The following is an 18,268-nucleotide window of genomic DNA, read 5'->3' as shown; positions in this document are numbered from 1 at the left end:
TATTCTTTTCAATTATCCTTTGTTTTCTCTGGACCAGACAGGATAACTTTGCAGTTATGAACTTTTCTAATTAGCATATTACAAACAAACTCCTCTTCCTACCTGAAAAAGAATCTAAGCACATTAGTAAAGTCTGTTTCAAATTCAGCTATGTATTTTGCTCGTAATTACTATGCCTGTGAGTACTCATGGTTTGTGCATTACATACTCACAATTGGTAAATAATTGAGATTATCAGGATTGCTGATAGGTGTGCAATTAAGATTAAATTACAGTTTATGCACTCATGGCATCACATATGATAAGTAATGCACAGACAATCCATTCTTTCAGAGTTAATTTAGTAATTGATGTAATTTATGCGTGTTTCCCTTTTCGTTGTTTCATGTTCACATTCAGAGTTTAACACAAGTGTGATGCTAATTTGAGAAAATGTATGTGTACACAGGGGGCCATTTTGACAACTATGCTGGCTACCAGAAATTTCTCAGGTATGTTCATTGAGCTCCAGATTAATATAGACTTTATGTTTTGATGTTTGTGATGACTAAAATCTAATTAGGATTCATTAGTACAGAAAGATCTTTGTTATTCAGGAGCATCTTAAATATGGTATCTCTTAAGTTGTTTCCCTTGCAGAACCAAATGAGAATTTAAGCTATTTGGGCCAAATAGAATCCTCTGTAGATGACAGTCTAATTTTTCGGTAGCATGTGAATTCCTTCACTTTTTTTAATGTTATCTGTCAGAAGACAGACAGTGTTTTCCTGTCTATTTTGGTGGAGAAAAATTGAAAATAATGCATATAGTTCCACGTGCATAAGTATCACCAAACAACATCTAAAAACTTACTTTTTTTTATGTACCTGAAATGTCATTCCAGGATTCTGTTGCATCCTGTATTTAAAAAAAAATCAAAACACGTTCATTCTTTATCACTTTGCTAAGGAGTAAGAAATGCAGTAAAATTAGTCCTTCTTTCCTTGTCTTCTAATGCCTAGCTTGATATCACAAGAGATGTTTCCTCTTTATGAAATAGTTTTGTAGTGATATCCCTAGAGATTTAGATCTTTATACTAAACATATTTTAACAGCAAAAGCTAAAATAAGCTTGCTGTTAGGAGAGTTAGATTTGTCCTCAATACTAGTATTGCCAAAATTTTGATACTATGCTGAATTGTTCATTTTACCATTTGAGATTTCAAGTTAATAGTGAAAAAGAATGCCCAATTTAAAAATCAGTAATTTTACATATCCTCCTATTCTGTGATGTAACTGTTGGAGTGTAGCATAAATCAATGTACGTATAAAAACATGGTAGTGCTTTGGGCATGTTTTGAATAATAATAAGCACTGAATCATCCAAAATAAGTTACATAATCATGAATGCAAGAACAACTTGTTCAATTTGCGTAGTACTTGAAATACAATTTTGGTCTTAGTTAAGTTCCTATATTTAGTATACACCTGTAACACACAAGACAACATTTATGTAAATTACATTGGGTTAATGCTTAATGAATTGCCAGTATATGCCAATTCATTTTAAAGGTGGGAATGCTGTAGGCTGTGTATCTTGTAAAAATGAATTCTTATTAAATATCAAACTAATACATCATTTCTCATCACTTTTCATAACTGTCACTGTATATATATGTAAGGGTCAATTTCAACTTTCATGAACCAAAAAAAGCTGAATTTTAAAATAGTATTTTGGCATGAAAAGCAAACAGGGCTTTTTTGGCTTTGTTTTGGGTTTTTTTCACCTATCATCTCTGTTTTACACCGTAATGACCCATATTTTTCACTGATGACATTTATTTTTTCAAGTTGTTTATTCATTGTATTTCATTGCAAAGCATGCTTTTGAAGGTCATTTGTCCATAATGATGTGGTTATAAAAGTGTTTTATTTTCCTTTTTCTTTCTTCCTTTTATGTGGAATGTATATTTCTTGTGAGGTAAGACCCTCAGCACGTGAAAGGAACATCTTTTTTCTCTTCTAAATCAAAATTGCTGTTTGTCCTAAATCACTTTAATTTCTACATGTTGTCACAACACCATTTCTTTTCAGTCTGCTTTCTGGCCTATTAGCGCTGCCTTAGGTTTTATTTATAGCTATTGCTTGTAGTTGCAAGAAATCTTTCATTGTGGGCTTAATTTAGAATATGCTAATTGCTTTGCTACTGCAAATTCTTTAAATACTTGATTTATATGCAGTATCTGTGCTTAAAGAAAGATGCATCAAAATATTATTAAAAATACATTCCAAGCCAAAACTAACAAAGGCAGTTGAATATGGAATATATCCTATAACATAAAATACTGCATAATAATCCATACTAGGCACATTTTGAAGGACACGCTGGCAATGCCATAAACACAATACTTGCAGTTATTGCTTTTGGTGCCCTCATTTTTTACTGGTTTTCATTTAATTGTTTACATATAACATGTAATGTTTGTTAAGCATTAAAGAACTCAGAAGTTTTATGCACAAATTTACCAAAAGAACCTAGTTTGCTATGAACAGCAGCCTATAAGAATTAATTTATGTTTTCCCATATTTTTTAAGAGCTGACAGTATAAAACAGGCTTCAAAAGCAATGAACTTCTGGGTTTTTTGGCCTCAAGTTTTAGAAATAGCTCCTCCCCTTCACTTTCCCTAAGTGAATTTCTGAAGTTAATGGAGTGCCCACAATATTTGTGGTAGTGTAAAATCGAAGGCCATGTTGCATCCGGTCCTGTTGGGATATATTGCAACAGTATATGTCCTATCTCAAAAATCTATGAAAACCAATTTATTTTCACTATTAATTTACATGTTTCTGTAAATAAATACATGCAGTGATCCTGTTGCATAATACAGGAAAATTTATTTTTGTTCATTTTTGTTACAAATCATGGGCCTTGTGAGAGTTTTAATGGTAGTGTTGGCTGCTGTCCATAATTAATAAACTGCATTTGGAGGGCTGATATACTAATGAAATTATAAACATTAACCTGGTTTCACTTTCCAGTTTTTTTAGTGTAAACAACAAAATAATAGACATTAGTTATTTTGGTACAGTTTCTGAGGTGATCTTACGTTTTCTGTACTCTGAACCAGAGCTAAATGAGCACTTAATGCAGATGTAGCCAGAAAATAAGCCCCAAGTACAAAAATTAGCTTCAGGTTTAAACCACATACTCAATAACTCAAATATCTTCAGCTAGTTTGAGCAACCTTAGGCTTGCAAGGTCCAGTAGATGTTTTTTGTTCGCTCATTTTAAAGAGAAGGATGCCAGTATTAATGGGAGCTCCATGTCAGGACTGTCTCCCTTTGATTATGCCAGATTGTTAGCTGCAGCATTTCCCTTTCAAAAAGGCTTTCTAGTTCTAAGCAAAACAGTGTATATAGAACAGCACTTTCTTACAACCTAAGTTGTGATACGCTTTCCAATAGGAAGATTGGGTCATAAACAACAACAAAAACAAAACACACCAGGCTTGTTTTGTAATTTATTATTTATTCTTCAAGTCTTTGGCAGTGAGTCATGCAGCATTTACGCTTTAGTGAATAGTTCATTTGAATTTGGTAGGTCACCCAGCATGTATTTCTGCTGTAAATGTTTTCAGGTTCAGAGCTGCCATGTGCTTGTTTGCACAATAGCCCTCCAAATTTAGTAATTTGGAATGATTTGGCCCTGTTCTTGGTGCCAGTTTTAAGTGGTGGAATTTAAAGCCTAACACATGGATAACGTTATGACAAGTGAAATTTTGCCCAACAGTCCCCACCGCTTTGAAGAAATTTGATCAATGTGCAACATGATTCAGAAAATAACAGGTTTTATTAGTAGTTGAAGCAAAGCCTACCATTTGTTATTATTAACTCCTAGGAAGCACTCCTCCAAAACAGCACTTCGCTAGCAGATTGTTCTTCCTTTCTTATTTGCAACTTTCCTGACCTTTCACACAAGGTGACTGATGCTGTCATGGTGGGAAATCCCCAAAGAACCATTTCTCAGAGGTGCTTTTTTAAAACCCAGTTTACTTTTCATTAGGTGGAATAGATAGTATTGTACCACACTATGCTCTTTAGGTACCTTGCTGATTTGGTATTGGTTACTTTTATGTCACTGTTATATTAATAACATCATTAAGATACTCGTGGGCTCTAGAAACACCTGGGCAAAGTCCCTGCCATCAGAACAGTACTTTTTCATAGTCATATCAAACTATCCCCATCAATAATTGTAAATATATTGCAGTTGAAAAAAAAATGATTGTATCCAAAGCTGCTTCTTTTACACTCACCCTGCTTCCATTTCCTCTATGGTGCCCAAGGAGGTCTCTCCTTGTGTAAGTACAGTTATCCTTACAGCTTTAATCAATGGAAAAAGAGATGTATGATAATCTTAAGTATTTGTAGTTTCTTAAATATTGTTTCCTATACTCAGAGCAACAAAAGGAGGAAATAAAAGCTGTAAACTTATTGGCAGCTGGGAGGCAATGGGGGTTTGCTGCGCAGTTGGTTGACCTCAGTGGTAACCACCTGACACTGAAATTATTTGTCTCGTTTTACAGCAGCCAAGAGTTTACTGAAAAAGCCGGATGGAGTTAAGGTAGGTTAAACACATGCTTTAAAATATATTTTATTAGTCACCACCTATCTGTAACTTCTGCCAGTTTTTGAATTGATTATTGTTATTTTTTTCCATTATATGATTCGTTAATAAGTTCTTACTGTATATTTGAAGTGATTAAAGTTAGTAGGAGAAGCTTAAAAATGAAATAAAATAAATATTTGAAAAACAAGCATTTTAATAAGTGAAAGATAGAAAACTACTGGAGAAAATGCTTTTCTAGCTATTTTAATGAAGGATGATTGTGTGATTAATGACTCAATGTTATTAATTAGCTTATAAATATAAATAATGGTTTGGTGGTGGGCATGTTAGCTTTCTAGGTATCAGTGTTTATCTGCAGCTCTATTGCCTCTGTCTTTCCCTGTGACTTTTCATTAGATTTCATGGAAGACCAAAAGTTTACTGGTAGGCTTGGCTCCACATGAGGTGTATTCTGCCAGATGTACTTGCTATATCTGGCAGAACTTGAGGGGTTTACTATCTCAACAAATCAGCTCATCCTGACTAATAGACCTTGCTAAGAAGGGAACATTTTGGCAGCTTTCATACATGATTTAGAGCTCCTATTCTCATGTCACCAGATCCTGCAGGAGGAGAGATGCTTCAAAAATGAATGTTCTGGATAAATACTTTGAAAAACAGCCAGAAAAAAAATAAATCACTCAGCAATGAAAAATACTTTATTTCTTTTCTCAGAGGACTCCTGAAGACTAAAATAAATGCCTCAAGCTTTCATTATATGATTCAAAAGATATTCTTCTGTGCTCCATGCATTTACTCAGAAGTATGTCTTTGACCTGAATTTTAATTTTCTATTTAATCTTAACTTTTTACTTTAACAAAACATTGTATACTGAAATACCAGATTCATAGTATATTTGTTCCTGTTCTCCCACGTAGGCACACTTTTCCTATCAAAAAAATCATAAGACTGACTTAAAATGAAGTGAGTACACTATGATTTCAATGCTTCTCACTGCCAGGTAGTAGATATCCTAGTTACATGGAGAAGCACATATTCAGTACTATACTATCATTCCTGTGGAAAACCCTTAACATATTTCATTGTGGAATATATAAATTTTATATACTCTATCTGACCAGCTTTTCCTTTTAAATATCATTCCTCCTACAGGTCTATGATGGTATTTGTAATATCTCAATTTTGATTATAATATTGGAAACAATTGTTGCCAAAATTTTGCCTAAATTACACTTGTTGGGATTTGATACTTGGTTTTCAACACATTTTATGTGTCTGCTGTGTGCATGGTCATGTGGAGCAAAAGGAGTAAATTTACATTTGGGGAAGTTATTTTTGGCATTTCTGTAATTGAGATACTATATACTCCATAGCATTTTTCCACCCCTTCCTACAGCTTAAGCTGTCTTTTTCTTAAAAGAAAAAAAAAAAAAGCCAAAACAGAAATATACTGTACTCCATGCATTGATACTTCAAATCCAACCAGTCACATTTTCTTCTTTTCCTTTCTCTCTGACTGGTCAATTCAGAAAAGGAAGTCCAGTTCGAGTGTTCAGATGATGGTGAGGATCTTTATCGACAGATTTTTTTCCTCCTGTGAAACGTTCACACTTAGAAATCAAACAGTTGCATTTAGTTTTGTTAACACAACATGAGAAGCTGCAAGACTTTAAAGTACAACCTTGTGAATTTTAAGCCTGCAGTTGCTATATGCCATCCACAGTGAATTGTTCTGCAGTTCTTTCAAGAAAGTTTTTTGGTTTTTTTAACCTGGGGACATATGAAAACAAAAAAGTAGATGTAACATTGGCCAATGAAGTTGTCCTTAGTAAATAAAAATAGTAACAAAATAGTAATCTTATAACAAACAGCCTTCTATTAATTTGTAAAACCTCGATATTTTAAAAGCTAATCGTATTAATATCATAAAAGGTAACACAAAACATGTTGCACAGTGAAGTAGTATTGTTTTAATTGAGCCACTGCAGACCAAGATGCCATGCTAAATGCTCAGGATTAAAAAAAAAAAAAACCAGTTTCACAGTCTTTCCATACTACAGTTTCACAGCTAACTTCCTGCGCAGCTCAGGGCTTTGTCATAAGATGTCCCAACTGACAGTCAGGCTCAATAACTTTTCTTCCTCCTTGACCTACTCTACAGTCTTATGTTCACTTGGCCTCTGTGATCCCACACAGTGACTTACTCAGTTCCTGTTTGTTATGATTTCGAATCTGACTTTTGAGATGTTCATGGTGATCATCTGTGATGTCCCAGCCAGCTTCTGCTGCTGCTGCCAGCAGAGAGAAGGCAAATATCCATCATCCACACCTTTCACTGGAAAGTACAACTCTCCTTGAGAAACAAAGTTGCTGGTCAGGTCTGAGCAGACGTAGTTATATAGGTAAATAGTCTGTTCTTTGTGTGAGCATGGAATTTCAGTGACAGAGTGGTGGCAGTGTCCAAATGAGGGTCACCAGAAAGGTAGGGGGGGATAATTCTAGTATCCCAAACGTGACGTGTGCTTTAACTTCCTGTTACAGAAGTGCTATGTGAAAGATTAAGTCCCAAGATACAGGCTATGTTCCTTAAAATACTTTTATAATATATTGAGAAAAGGCCAATAATGATTCTACAGTCATGCCCAGGTTTTTGGGAGTGTTTGTGTGTGTCTATCCTGCACTACTGTCAGACCTAAGAGAGTGGCTTTTGACAAGCGATGCATTAGTATAAAAGTTTTCCTTCTTCGCAACAAATAGAAGGTCACCACTTAAGCACAACTTTAGAATAACTCTTTCATATGAAATTGTTTTACTCCTTTTGGAATCATTTCCCTTTGCTGTTAAAAATATGTGCAAAATACACCATGTGTCTTCATATATTAATAAAAGCACATGTTCTGTGAGAGAGAAAGTGTACAGGCTTATTGCTGTTTTCTCTCTTAAGTTTCAAAGGGTTTTACCAACTGTATTTTGAATTACATAATCTCTTTCCGCTTTTACTAATGAATGCTGTATTCTCAATATCTTACTAAGAAGTTTTGAATATATTTCCTGCAGTTTTCAGCAGTAGCTGTAATGGATATTGTTTATTTTTATAGGACTTTCACCAAGGGAGTATGGACCCAAGCCTGCTCTCCTTACTCAGGCAAAATTGGAATTGAAATTTGATTAACCTGGTTTTGTTACATATTCAACAACAAGCATTTGTTTGGCTTACCACTTTACTTTTTGTATTACGCTACTACTGAATAGGACTGTATGAAATCTGGTGAAATCTTCAATTCTTTCCTCATGTTTTTGCTTTATGTCTATCTGTCTTTTGTTAGGGCCTTTTTATTTGTAGTGTCTCGATGACTACACTGTCATAAAAATACGAACTTGTAGTTATACAACTTCATATATGATTTTTCTCTTGTTTTGGAAGATTTAGTATGCCATCAAGCAACATTGTGTGTGTTCTCGCTATTCCACTATCCTCCTGTAGAACTTTCATTTACTGAAGTGAATGGGTTTTTTTAAAAGGTTTTTCCTGAGTAAGGAGTTCAGGTTTTGCCCATCTCACAGTCCCATAAATATCAAAGCAGGTCAGTTGATTTATAAAATACTTGCTAATACTTATGTCTCCCCATGAATGACTTTATGCAGAAAGGTATTTATTCTCTCCCTGTCTTGAGTTCAGACACCCCTGCAGCTTATGGCTATAATTGTGAATAGATAAATGAAATTTATTTGACAATAACTAGGCCAGGTTGAGGCATAAACTAAATACTTGGAACTCAATAATGACTCATATTTTCTCTTAATTACAATTTCTGTAGAAAGACCATTGTTAAAAAACTGTTTCTCATCCTCCTGCGGTAGAGCACTGTGAACTTTGATTTTATATCAAAGAAAATTATTTTTATTCTCTATGGGAGAATGGTCCCTATCACAAATATTACTAAATAACATTTAGTGTTGAAATAATGTTCCCTGACATTAACTAACAAGGCTGCTTTATATTCTTCAAAACCAGCTAAATATTGGTTAAGATAAGGAAGTTTGCAGTCTGTAACTAATTAATGCAAATCCAGATGACATTTTCATAATCTAGACATATTCTATGTAAGATTCAGTTCAGCTGCAGGCTTAACTCCTGCAATCAACAAGTCAGCTGCCACACCTGTACTGAAGTAAAATAATCATCAAAAACTGCTGAGGACATGAAGTTCAGTGAATTTCCTCAGTGGCACTAACTTCTGAAGGCTCAAATTTAGCAAAGCCTTTGGCACAGACAGAACTTAAATGTTAGCCTGCATGCTGAGAAACTGAACACTTCATCTGACATTACAAAGTCATTGGGAAGTTTAAATCAGAAGTCAGATGTTTCAGTTTGGTTCACTATTCTAGGACTTCCTCTTTATGCCTTTTCATACATGTTACTTAACATATCGCCATTTTCTAATTGGTTTAGAAAGGCTTTGGAAGAAAAAATACCATAGTTTGACCTCAAGATTGCTAGAGTTTGTTTCTTTAAATGAAGTTCATTACATTTTTACAAAAAAACATTAACAAAAAAATTTTGGACTATTTTCCTTTGCCTTGCACATTTGTTATTAAGTACTGTGTCCAGAAGGTTCAGTAGAACTTTTGTTTTTTTGGATCAAAGTCTTTCCAGACAATATGTATCTGTACACCCAGTTCTGCATGCTGCTTTGGACTGCTCTTGTTAAAATCAGACATGACCAAAATGTACGTAATATTTTTTCCTTAATTATTGTTAAAGAAAAAAATGGCATATTTCAAACTAGTTTTACAATACTTGCTTCTTAGTGCATGTAAAAAGTGGCTCGGTACATTATTTTTAGTATTTCTGTTCTTTTCATACCACGGTATTTATGAAAGCTGAATCTTAAAAATGGATTTAAAGAATCAGATACCTTTAAACATTGCTAAACAGTTAAATTTTAATTAAAATTTTGTATGAGCAAAAGCTAAAAGTCTTGTAAAGGTGTAGTACTGTACTAAGCTTAAGAATTAACATGATGATCTACGTGTAAAGTTAAACAGATATGTGCTGTTCTGTGGAGTAAAGCTATAGATACTATAGTGTGAAACCTTACACTTCCAGGTTATAGTACCAAAATTGAAAGGCTGGTAACACAGTTACTGCAGGATTCATGAGACTGCAAAAATTCCCAGCTGTCAATTATTTTTGTCTAAAATAACACCAAAAAAGCTAAAAGGGCACCAGTCTCTTTCTAGCATCAGTTGTATTTACTCAGATCTGTTCACAGAAGCCAATAGAATAAATCTGTAGATTTCTGGAGAGCTATGGATTATCAAATATTATTTATGGTAGTGATACATAATTAGAAATAAAGAACAACTGGGTGCAATTATTTAATACTGTGGCATGTCAAGAAATTGCAATGGCTATTTAGAACTTCCTTCAAACCCATATTAATTCTTTATTCTTCTTATATGTGATTAGCTACTACTTAAAGACGCTCTGTTCTTTTAAGTGTCACAGCTGAAGTCATCTATACCTTATATAGACCTTCGTATAGTGCATCTGAAAACCTGCAGCTAGCATGTTTGGAGGAGTTGCAGCTAGCTATCGGATCTATTGTTAGTGTTCTTTCAAGTTCATAAGTTCATCTTTCTGTGATTCTTTATTTCCATATCTATATCTATATATAGATACCTATATCTGTATATAGATGTTCTGTACAGAGAGATATAGATACAGTGCCTACCGTGAGTTCTAAGGCCTGTCTGTTTCTATTTTCTGCATACCTACAGATAAACAACAAAACGAACGTGGTAACCAGCCCCAAGGAAAATATTCCTACCCCAGCGCTGGTATACCTGGAATCTTCCTTCTCATGCTATCTTGAAGTTTTGACTGTCTTCTGTTTGTTCTTCCTTCTTTTTTGCTTTCTCATGCATTTACTCTGTTTGCTTTCTAAAAACAGGTTTTGGAAAAACTTTTTGTTTGAATTATACTTTCTTTTTTTTTTGTGAGGAAGTCCATTAGAGCGTGTTTATTAATAGAAAATATTACATGGAAGCTGGATGCGGTAGAGTCATAGCATTTGTAACTGTAGTTGAAGTTTTTGCATGCTGTGCCAGAAAGTCAGTAGAATGTGCTTTATGTTGCTCTTAGCTCTTTGCCTGATGACCGTTTCCATCTTTTTAATGCTAACCTTTTGCACAAAAAAAAAAAAAGAAAAAAAAAGAAAAAAGCGCAAGCTATTATTTTCTCTGCTTTGTCTTAGTATAAGTATTGCTCTCAAGGAGAGCTAACAGGATTATTGCTAGGCTACCATAAAATAGACCTTATTCAGATTTTCATTCCATATTTCCTAAAACTCAGCAGGACTTTGCAAGTCTTCACTGGGATCAAGAGGCATCTAGTGCTAAACATTTTTGCTTGCTTCTCTTACATTGAAATCTGCAGGAGACATTACTCATTAATAAGCTCTGTTAGGATTACTAATTGGAGTGCTCTTCACAAATGTTTCTATTGCAGTCTTGCTTTTATTAGTAGCTCCTCTTTCTTAGGCATACATGTATCACAGGGCTCACAAATATGAATGCCAGTGCCTAAGTACCTAATTTTGTGAGATATTGTTTCCCATATGCCTGCGTATATAGCTTTGAAAATGTGGATAATTCACACACAACGGGAGAGATTTTTCCTCTTGATTTTTTCTTTGTGTAACTGGCACTGGAGCATATATTGCTAAGTAATTTCTAAGGACCACTTAACAGGTTTCATGCATGAGTATATGGCTGTCTGTTCCCAGACATAGCCATGCACAATAGTCCATGCTGAAAGTATGCTGGCTAACTGCCATTTCAAAGATTACTTAACCTTTTTTATGAGAAAAGGATTTGGGGAAATTGAACTTTAAAATGACACAAAGATCTCTCTCGCTTTTATGCTGCTCTGCCAGGGCAGCAATTGGTAGTATACTACATCTTCCAAACCATGCTAGTATTTAGAGGTAGTTAACTCATCCTTCATCCTTATTGATTCATCTGTATTTTTATTTGATCACTTAATACTAATACAAGCAAACATGCTTAAAGAGAAGAGGTGATTTCTGGCTTTTCTGTCTGCCCTGGCTTGGACAGGGAAATGTGCAAAGCATTTAGTATGCCCTTGTGCAAAAGAGAGCCTCTGCAGGTCTCCAGAGCTTCAAAGCCCTGTATACATTGGTCATGAATAAGGTCTCTGCATGCTGCTGCATTAGGTGAGATGGTCTTTTTTGCTGGCTTGCTGTTGAGGAAATCTGTATTTGAGACATCCAGTTTCACCCTCTGGCAATAGTTAACATTTGTTTTGGCTCTTGTCAGTGTTGAGCATTTGTGAGCTGGCTCTTCTTGCACTCCCTCACACTAATGAGAATGTATTTACCAATGGGAACTATTTTTCTCTTTATTTTGTTCTCGCTCAGGAGCCCCAAACTACAGTAATCCACAACCCTGATGGAAATAAGGTATTCGGAAAGAATCAACTCCATCTTGCTTTTCCACACCACACATTTCATCCACTATTCCACAGCAAAGTAGGGCCATTCCAGGAATTTATCAAGGAAAATCTCATTCCCACATTTGTTACACCTGGTGTCTCTTGAGCCTCTTTTCATCTGTGTTCACCTGCTCCATGTGTCCTGCTGATTGCTGAGCTTCCAAAGCTCTTGGGAGAGTCGGTAGCAATTGGCTGAGTTCAGCACCCTGTGCAGCGAGGCTCGGGGAGTGTGGTGTCTCTCTCGTTTCAGCCAAAAATGCTGCAGTCTAAGTAAAACCAAAGAATGCTGTTCTCAGAGTGTGGTGAGATTATACTGATGAGTTTTATGTGTAGTTGTCACCTTAGATAAAGATGTCATTTCAGTTTATCCATCTGCTGTTTCTCAGCATGCTTATACACCATGTTGTGATGTGTCTTTCGCACAGGACTTTGGTTTTCTTCCATAACATCACTGGGCAGTTTCAAAAACATTTTAACATTTCAAGTCACAAAGAGGTCTTTTGATTTTTATACATTTTTTTCATGCTCTTTTCTTTTTCTTGTGTATTGTGATGTTTGCATTTGGCAGATGATTCCTAAAATGTGTTTTGTTTTGTTTTTTTCATTCATGGACTTGAAAAGGGCCAGGAAATACCATCATTTACATATAACACATGTTCCTAGGTTTCCTGTAAAGAGTTTACTCTTCAACAAAAGTTTCACTGTTTAAAGTGTTGATATAAAGAATTGACATTTCATTTATCTAGTCTTAACTACTTGTGGTTATTTCATATGAGAAGGATTGAATCTAAGTGAAAAAATAACGCATGCAGACATTTCTCAAGCATGAAAATACTGATGGTCTGTATTGTGCTTGTGTATCCCATTCCTTTATGTACCTTGCATCTGTCAAACATAGAGCTTTTATTTTCATGTTACTACTTTTTCAGCTCCCCAAGTTTAAACTCATAGGCAACAAACAGCCTGTGTTTGAACACTAGTTTAATCTTTATCGCTGAAGTCCACTAAAGATCAGAAAACCCAGATAAAATATTGGCATGACTACATCTACTTGACTTTATTATGTAATCATAGCAATTAAGATACTCAGTGTCCCAAAAGGTCACAGCAAACAAGCAAACTACTTAATGTGGAGAGTTACTCCTAAATTTGTCGAAAGACTGATCGTTGTAGTATGGCAACTGGAGTGGATGCTTCAGTATTACAGGCTACATCTGCCATGTGAGCTTGTGCATGGTGTTTACAACTTGTATTTGTTGGGGGGATTTTGTTTACTTATACGTACTTTATCTAATATTTTAAGTGATAGAGCATGATATGTCAGTGTCGAGTAAAACATCTAATGCCAGCCAGTTCAGGAAAAGCATGGTGACTTGTTCAGTTTCGTTTGTGTGTGAATTAATTCATGTAGTTTTATTTATGGATGCATATATGTTTTGGTTTTTTAAGGTCTGAGTAGTGCATTAACTGTTTTGAACATTCCTTCAGCTCAGCCTTGTGAGGACACAGTAAATAAAGGGCACTGTCAAATTTACCTTTTATTATTTCATTGCAAAATCTTTTTAAGAGATAAATACAATACCAGTCCTATGTTCTGTCTCAGATAAAAATAGACCAGTTAATCCTCTTTTCTATTGAGCTATGAATTAAAAAAAAAAATTATATTGATTCTACTTTCCAAGAAAGTATACACATTAAAAAAAAGTTAAGTTTAAAAATTTCTGTATACCTATTAGATTTGATGGTGCCCTGTTGAATTTGTCTGTAATATTTCATGTTTCTGGTAATTCATAAAGGTCTGAGATACAGTATCCTTGCCTTTTTAACAGTGTGGTGGCTTAAGTATAAACTGTATGATAGATGAGTCATTCCTCTACATGACAGGTTGTTTGGAGAGAACTACTACAAAGATACCTTAGTTTGTCAAAGTGATGATTGTATATTTATCAATTCTCTGTCTCCTTCAAAAAAAATTTTATAACAAAAACAGAGTAAGAATGACAGAAGCTGATCCAATATCCTTAAAATCACTGGAAGACTTCGTTTTAATACACATTGCATAAGTCATGTGAACAGAAAAACAGTTGTAAGTTGTAGCATGCAGAAGTCTGCATATTTAAAAGCTGGCACGGAATGACTTATTTTTTACAGTTGATATAGTCACTAAGCTTAAAATGGCAAGCTCTCCTACATGGCTGAGGTCATTCATATAACATTTCAGATGGACTTTGTGCAGTTGGATGTTAAAGAAAAAAGTTTCCTTTACATTCCTGTGAAGTAAAAGCATTAACGGCAGGAAATGTGTTTATGTTCCCTACTGTAGACAGTGGCAATGTTTGACATCAGTTTCAGGTGGAAATGTCTTAATCAGTGTGTGACCATTTGTTTGTGAATTACATCCCACCCTGCTTCAAGGCTTTGCATGATATCTGTAACTAACTGTAATTTTCAAAGGCACACAAATAAGGCTTGGCTTGTTTTATACATTCTACTTATATTTCCTTCTCAACAGGAATCAACAGAGAGTTCCAATACAACCATTGAAGATGAGGATGTGAAAGGTATGATTTTAAGCTTGAAACATTTGGAGAAGCAATAACATGTTATGTGAATGTATTTCATTAGGTCATTAAACACAGAAACTCCTAATGAGTCTTAAGAGAGAATACTTGTTTAAAAGAAATTACTTTTATGCTCTTCTGTGTAACTTCTGACGTGTTTCAGACTTACCTTTGACTTTTCATTTCCCAAAACACTATTTGCCATGATGTTTTGGAATGAAGAATATAAAGTTACTGTTCATTAACTAAGATAGTAGTTCCAGTAATAATAGTAGTAGATTAAAAATGTGTAAGTCAGTGCTTTGTAACTCCTACTTAGTTTATGTATTTTTAGCATGCATTTGTGTTTTGGGTTTGCTTTTTTTTTTTGATATCACCATTTTAATTTTTATTCTGTTCAGATGCCAGTGTTTTTTCATGTTTCTCTTTTACTGTCTCCATACACTTACTTTAATCTTCTTTTATTCTTTAAAAAACTAAAATTGATATTTTTTTTATAAAATTAGTTCTGTAACTTCACAGATATCATTTTTGTTTCCATTTTTCCCCTCTAAATATTATACTATGATGTTACTCATACTTTAATAACATTGTGTTTTAAAACAAAGGGTTTAAAAAAAGAGTATTAGGTTTGTGTATCTTTGCTTCACAGAAAAGATTGTTTTTCAGCCTCAAAGAACAATGTTATACATACAGGTGAAACACAAGACAGAGATGATGGTAAAGATAAAATGTGGAGAATGGAAAAGAAAAGAGAATTCTTAGGGAACCATCATAATATGTAGTTTGCTTTACACTGGAAGTACCATAACGCTTAAGTCACTGTTAAAAGCATGTATTAGTAAAGCTGTAGTCCAAAAACACAGACTTGAATCTACTAAAAGAGCTTCATTGTCCTCTGAAGAGCATGGAATTGTTTTAGAATTTAGAAGAGATTCAAACATAAAGTAGTTAGAATTATATCAAAAATATCTAGTGCTTAGTTTCTGACTGGTAGAACAGGTGCTATGCGTGTTTGATAAGAATACCTGTATTGCCAGGGTAATGAACTGATACTGTAAAGCATGAAAGCACAGTCTGCTGGTAGCGGCTGTCCAAGGAGCACAGTGTTGAAAATGCAGATTTTACGTTATGCTACGTATGAGATTCATTGGGTATTTACGTCATGGCAGCTTAGCTCAGGCTTGCACAGGAGAGCAGAGCAAAGCAAGTCTGTGGCAGAGCCCAGAGTCTTGTTTCTGTTGCTGCTCTTACGCTGCTTTTGGAGGGGCTGAGTTGCTCAGCTGCTGTACAGGCTAATATCTGCAGTCTGCTGTGCTGCAATGATTTTCTCTACTTCTGCATAGTTGGTGTTCCCTGGGTGGAGAGAAGACTTTTTATCCACTGCTAGTAGAAATGCAGCTGTAAATTGTGACCTACAGTACTATATGAGCTGCAGTTAGCTCTAATGAAGTCACTGATGTTGGCGCTTTGTTCTCAAAGTTTCGGTGAATCATTTCACCTCCACTTGAACAAAGCCTTGGGTGGTTAACAGCCAGTACCTGCTCACTTTAAATAACAACCTAGTGATAGCGGTTTGAGTTAATGCCAAGTAATGGCTTGGAGAACAATTACAGGTATCTGCAGCTGATACAGAGGAAAATACAGTGTAATTTACCTTTATTCATAACACTTTGTGTTACTTCCTTTAAACCATTATGTGTAGTTTAGCAACTAACCTCATTAAATGGATAATTTAATTATAGGGCCTCTGCATGATGATTTAACATGTTATAACAGTAGGATTTTTATAAAATTCTGTCTGAAGCTTAGCACACAGAATTATATCTCAGGAACACAATTCTAAGAAAAACAACAATGAAAATGTTTTGCCTAATTCTTTTAGATGGTTCTGGAGTATCACAGTTAAGAGCAGATTGCATGGCCATGATGTACTTTATTCCCAAAATAGAAAAGAGAATCTTATGGTAATTACAGGTCTGAGACAAGGTGCTGTTTGTGTCCTTCTCTTTGCTGTAGCTTAGTGACAGATGTAAGATGTTTAGCAGATGAAGTTTTCTGTTATTTGTAGGTTCCTGACCCTTTGCTACATAATAGTGATACAAAGGACATAAAGTGGATAAGCCAGTGAGATGAGCTGAGGCCGTACTCCAGAGAGGGTGTTGCATTGTGTGTTTTCTGGAGACTGCAGAAGGAGGAGCTGAAAGATGTCAACTGTACTTGCAGAAGAGGAGGCAGAGTAGTGTCCGATTGCTCTTCACCTGCTTTGGTGGGAAGGTGGGATGCTCTCTCCCCACTGAGAATGACAGTTTGAACTGCTAACCTCTGGGATGATCATGATAACCACATACACCGATGCAGCTGCTTCAGCATCAGGTCCATGGCCTAACACATGGAGGTGCCACTACCCTGTTCACCAGACACCAGGTGCACATTTTATTCCAGTGTATAGGGATTTCATCTTATGTTTATTTAAAAAACAAATATAATCCCCCTGTTATTAATTGCTTGCAAGCTTGCTTGTTTTTCACTTTTTAGTATTCCTCTCACACTTAGAGTCTTTCCACTGGAGGCTGCTTTTCAGATTGTTTTATTATAAATTAAAGCTAACAGTACCCTGAGGGTCTAATTTCTAGAATGATTCAGGGAATAGGAAATCCTGCAACCCTGACATCTATTATAAACTCAAGCTTCATGCTTTAGCAAGGCACTTAGGAAAGATATTTTCCCCCTACACCAAACTTGACTTCTGAGTGTAGATTTTCTAGGACAAGAGTGAGAAAGCTGTTCTCTTGTCAGGAACAGCAATTGGCTGCAGATGGAGATAAGATACTGATAGGAACGAATGGATTTCAGAGGTAGCAGAGAGAATTCTCTGGGATTGCTGGCTGTCTGGGTCCTTATGCGTATGCTCAGGATGATGCATGTTTCCCACCTTAGGTGATAAAGGACCTTAAAAATCTTTTTGCTTTTCTTCGCAGCATGGAGCACAACATGGGAAGAGGTTCTCTCCTTCCTGCAAAGGAGAAGGGAAATGGGGATGCCACTCTGTAACTGAAAAGTAGTATTAGCATATGTTTTATAGTATTGCAGTGTTACCCACACCTTGCAGAGAACAACCTTTCTTTGCAAAGGTGTGCAATCTATGCACTTTATTCCTCCTCCTAGTATTCTAACACCATGCATAGATTGCACAAACAAGTACAAGGTTCCTTCCTTTGTACAGACTACCAGCCCACACATATTTAAAACATTCAGCTCTGCATCAAGTGGTTTTCTTACTTTTTATTATTTGACTCTTTAAAGTTGTGTGGATCATGTGAATTTGTGTGGGATTAGAGTCCAGCACAGTTGTGTTGTTATGTGCCCTGTGGGAGTGTGTGTGCATATGCATGTCTGTAAAAAATATTACAGATGTTACAATTCATTAAGAAAGCTAGCAATTAAAAAAAAGAAGTCTTCAATCAGCTAGCTCAAATGTGTCTTTAAGAACAGATTCTTACCTCATATCTATCAGGGAATGCATACAGCATTCTCCTCTCATGTCAGGTATTTTCACTTTTTAAAGGCAGGTGTT

At 35.3% G+C, this 18,268-nt stretch overlaps 1 protein-coding gene across 34 annotated transcripts in view; it reads left to right on the top strand.

The window, feature by feature from the left end:
* The window catches only part of CAMK2D (calcium/calmodulin dependent protein kinase II delta), a 161,391-nt gene that overhangs the window by 120,109 nt on the left and 23,014 nt on the right, over positions 1-18,268 (top strand). For 5 of the 34 annotated variants that reach the window (XM_074823512.1, XM_074823513.1, XM_074823516.1 and 2 more), the window contains 6 exons: positions 449-491; positions 4,567-4,604; positions 6,141-6,173; positions 10,396-10,455; positions 12,057-12,098; positions 14,643-14,691. In XM_074823512.1, coding sequence (XP_074679613.1) covers positions 449-491; positions 4,567-4,604; positions 6,141-6,173; positions 10,396-10,455; positions 12,057-12,098; positions 14,643-14,691 — 265 coding nt within the window. Of the gene's footprint in view, positions 1-448; positions 492-4,566; positions 4,605-5,006; positions 5,034-6,140; positions 6,174-10,395; positions 10,456-12,056; positions 12,099-14,642; positions 14,692-18,268 lie in introns of all 34 variants that reach the window. The other 29 variants (XM_074823519.1, XM_074823531.1, XM_074823532.1 and 26 more) reach the window with 12 other exon arrangements.

Source organism: Strix aluco, chromosome 4 (assembly GCF_031877795.1).
Source record: "Strix aluco isolate bStrAlu1 chromosome 4, bStrAlu1.hap1, whole genome shotgun sequence".
In the NCBI taxonomy this organism is placed as follows: Eukaryota; Metazoa; Chordata; class Aves; order Strigiformes; family Strigidae; genus Strix; species Strix aluco.
The sequence above is the reverse complement of the archived record's forward strand: the minus strand, read 5'-3'. Positions and strand labels throughout refer to the sequence as shown.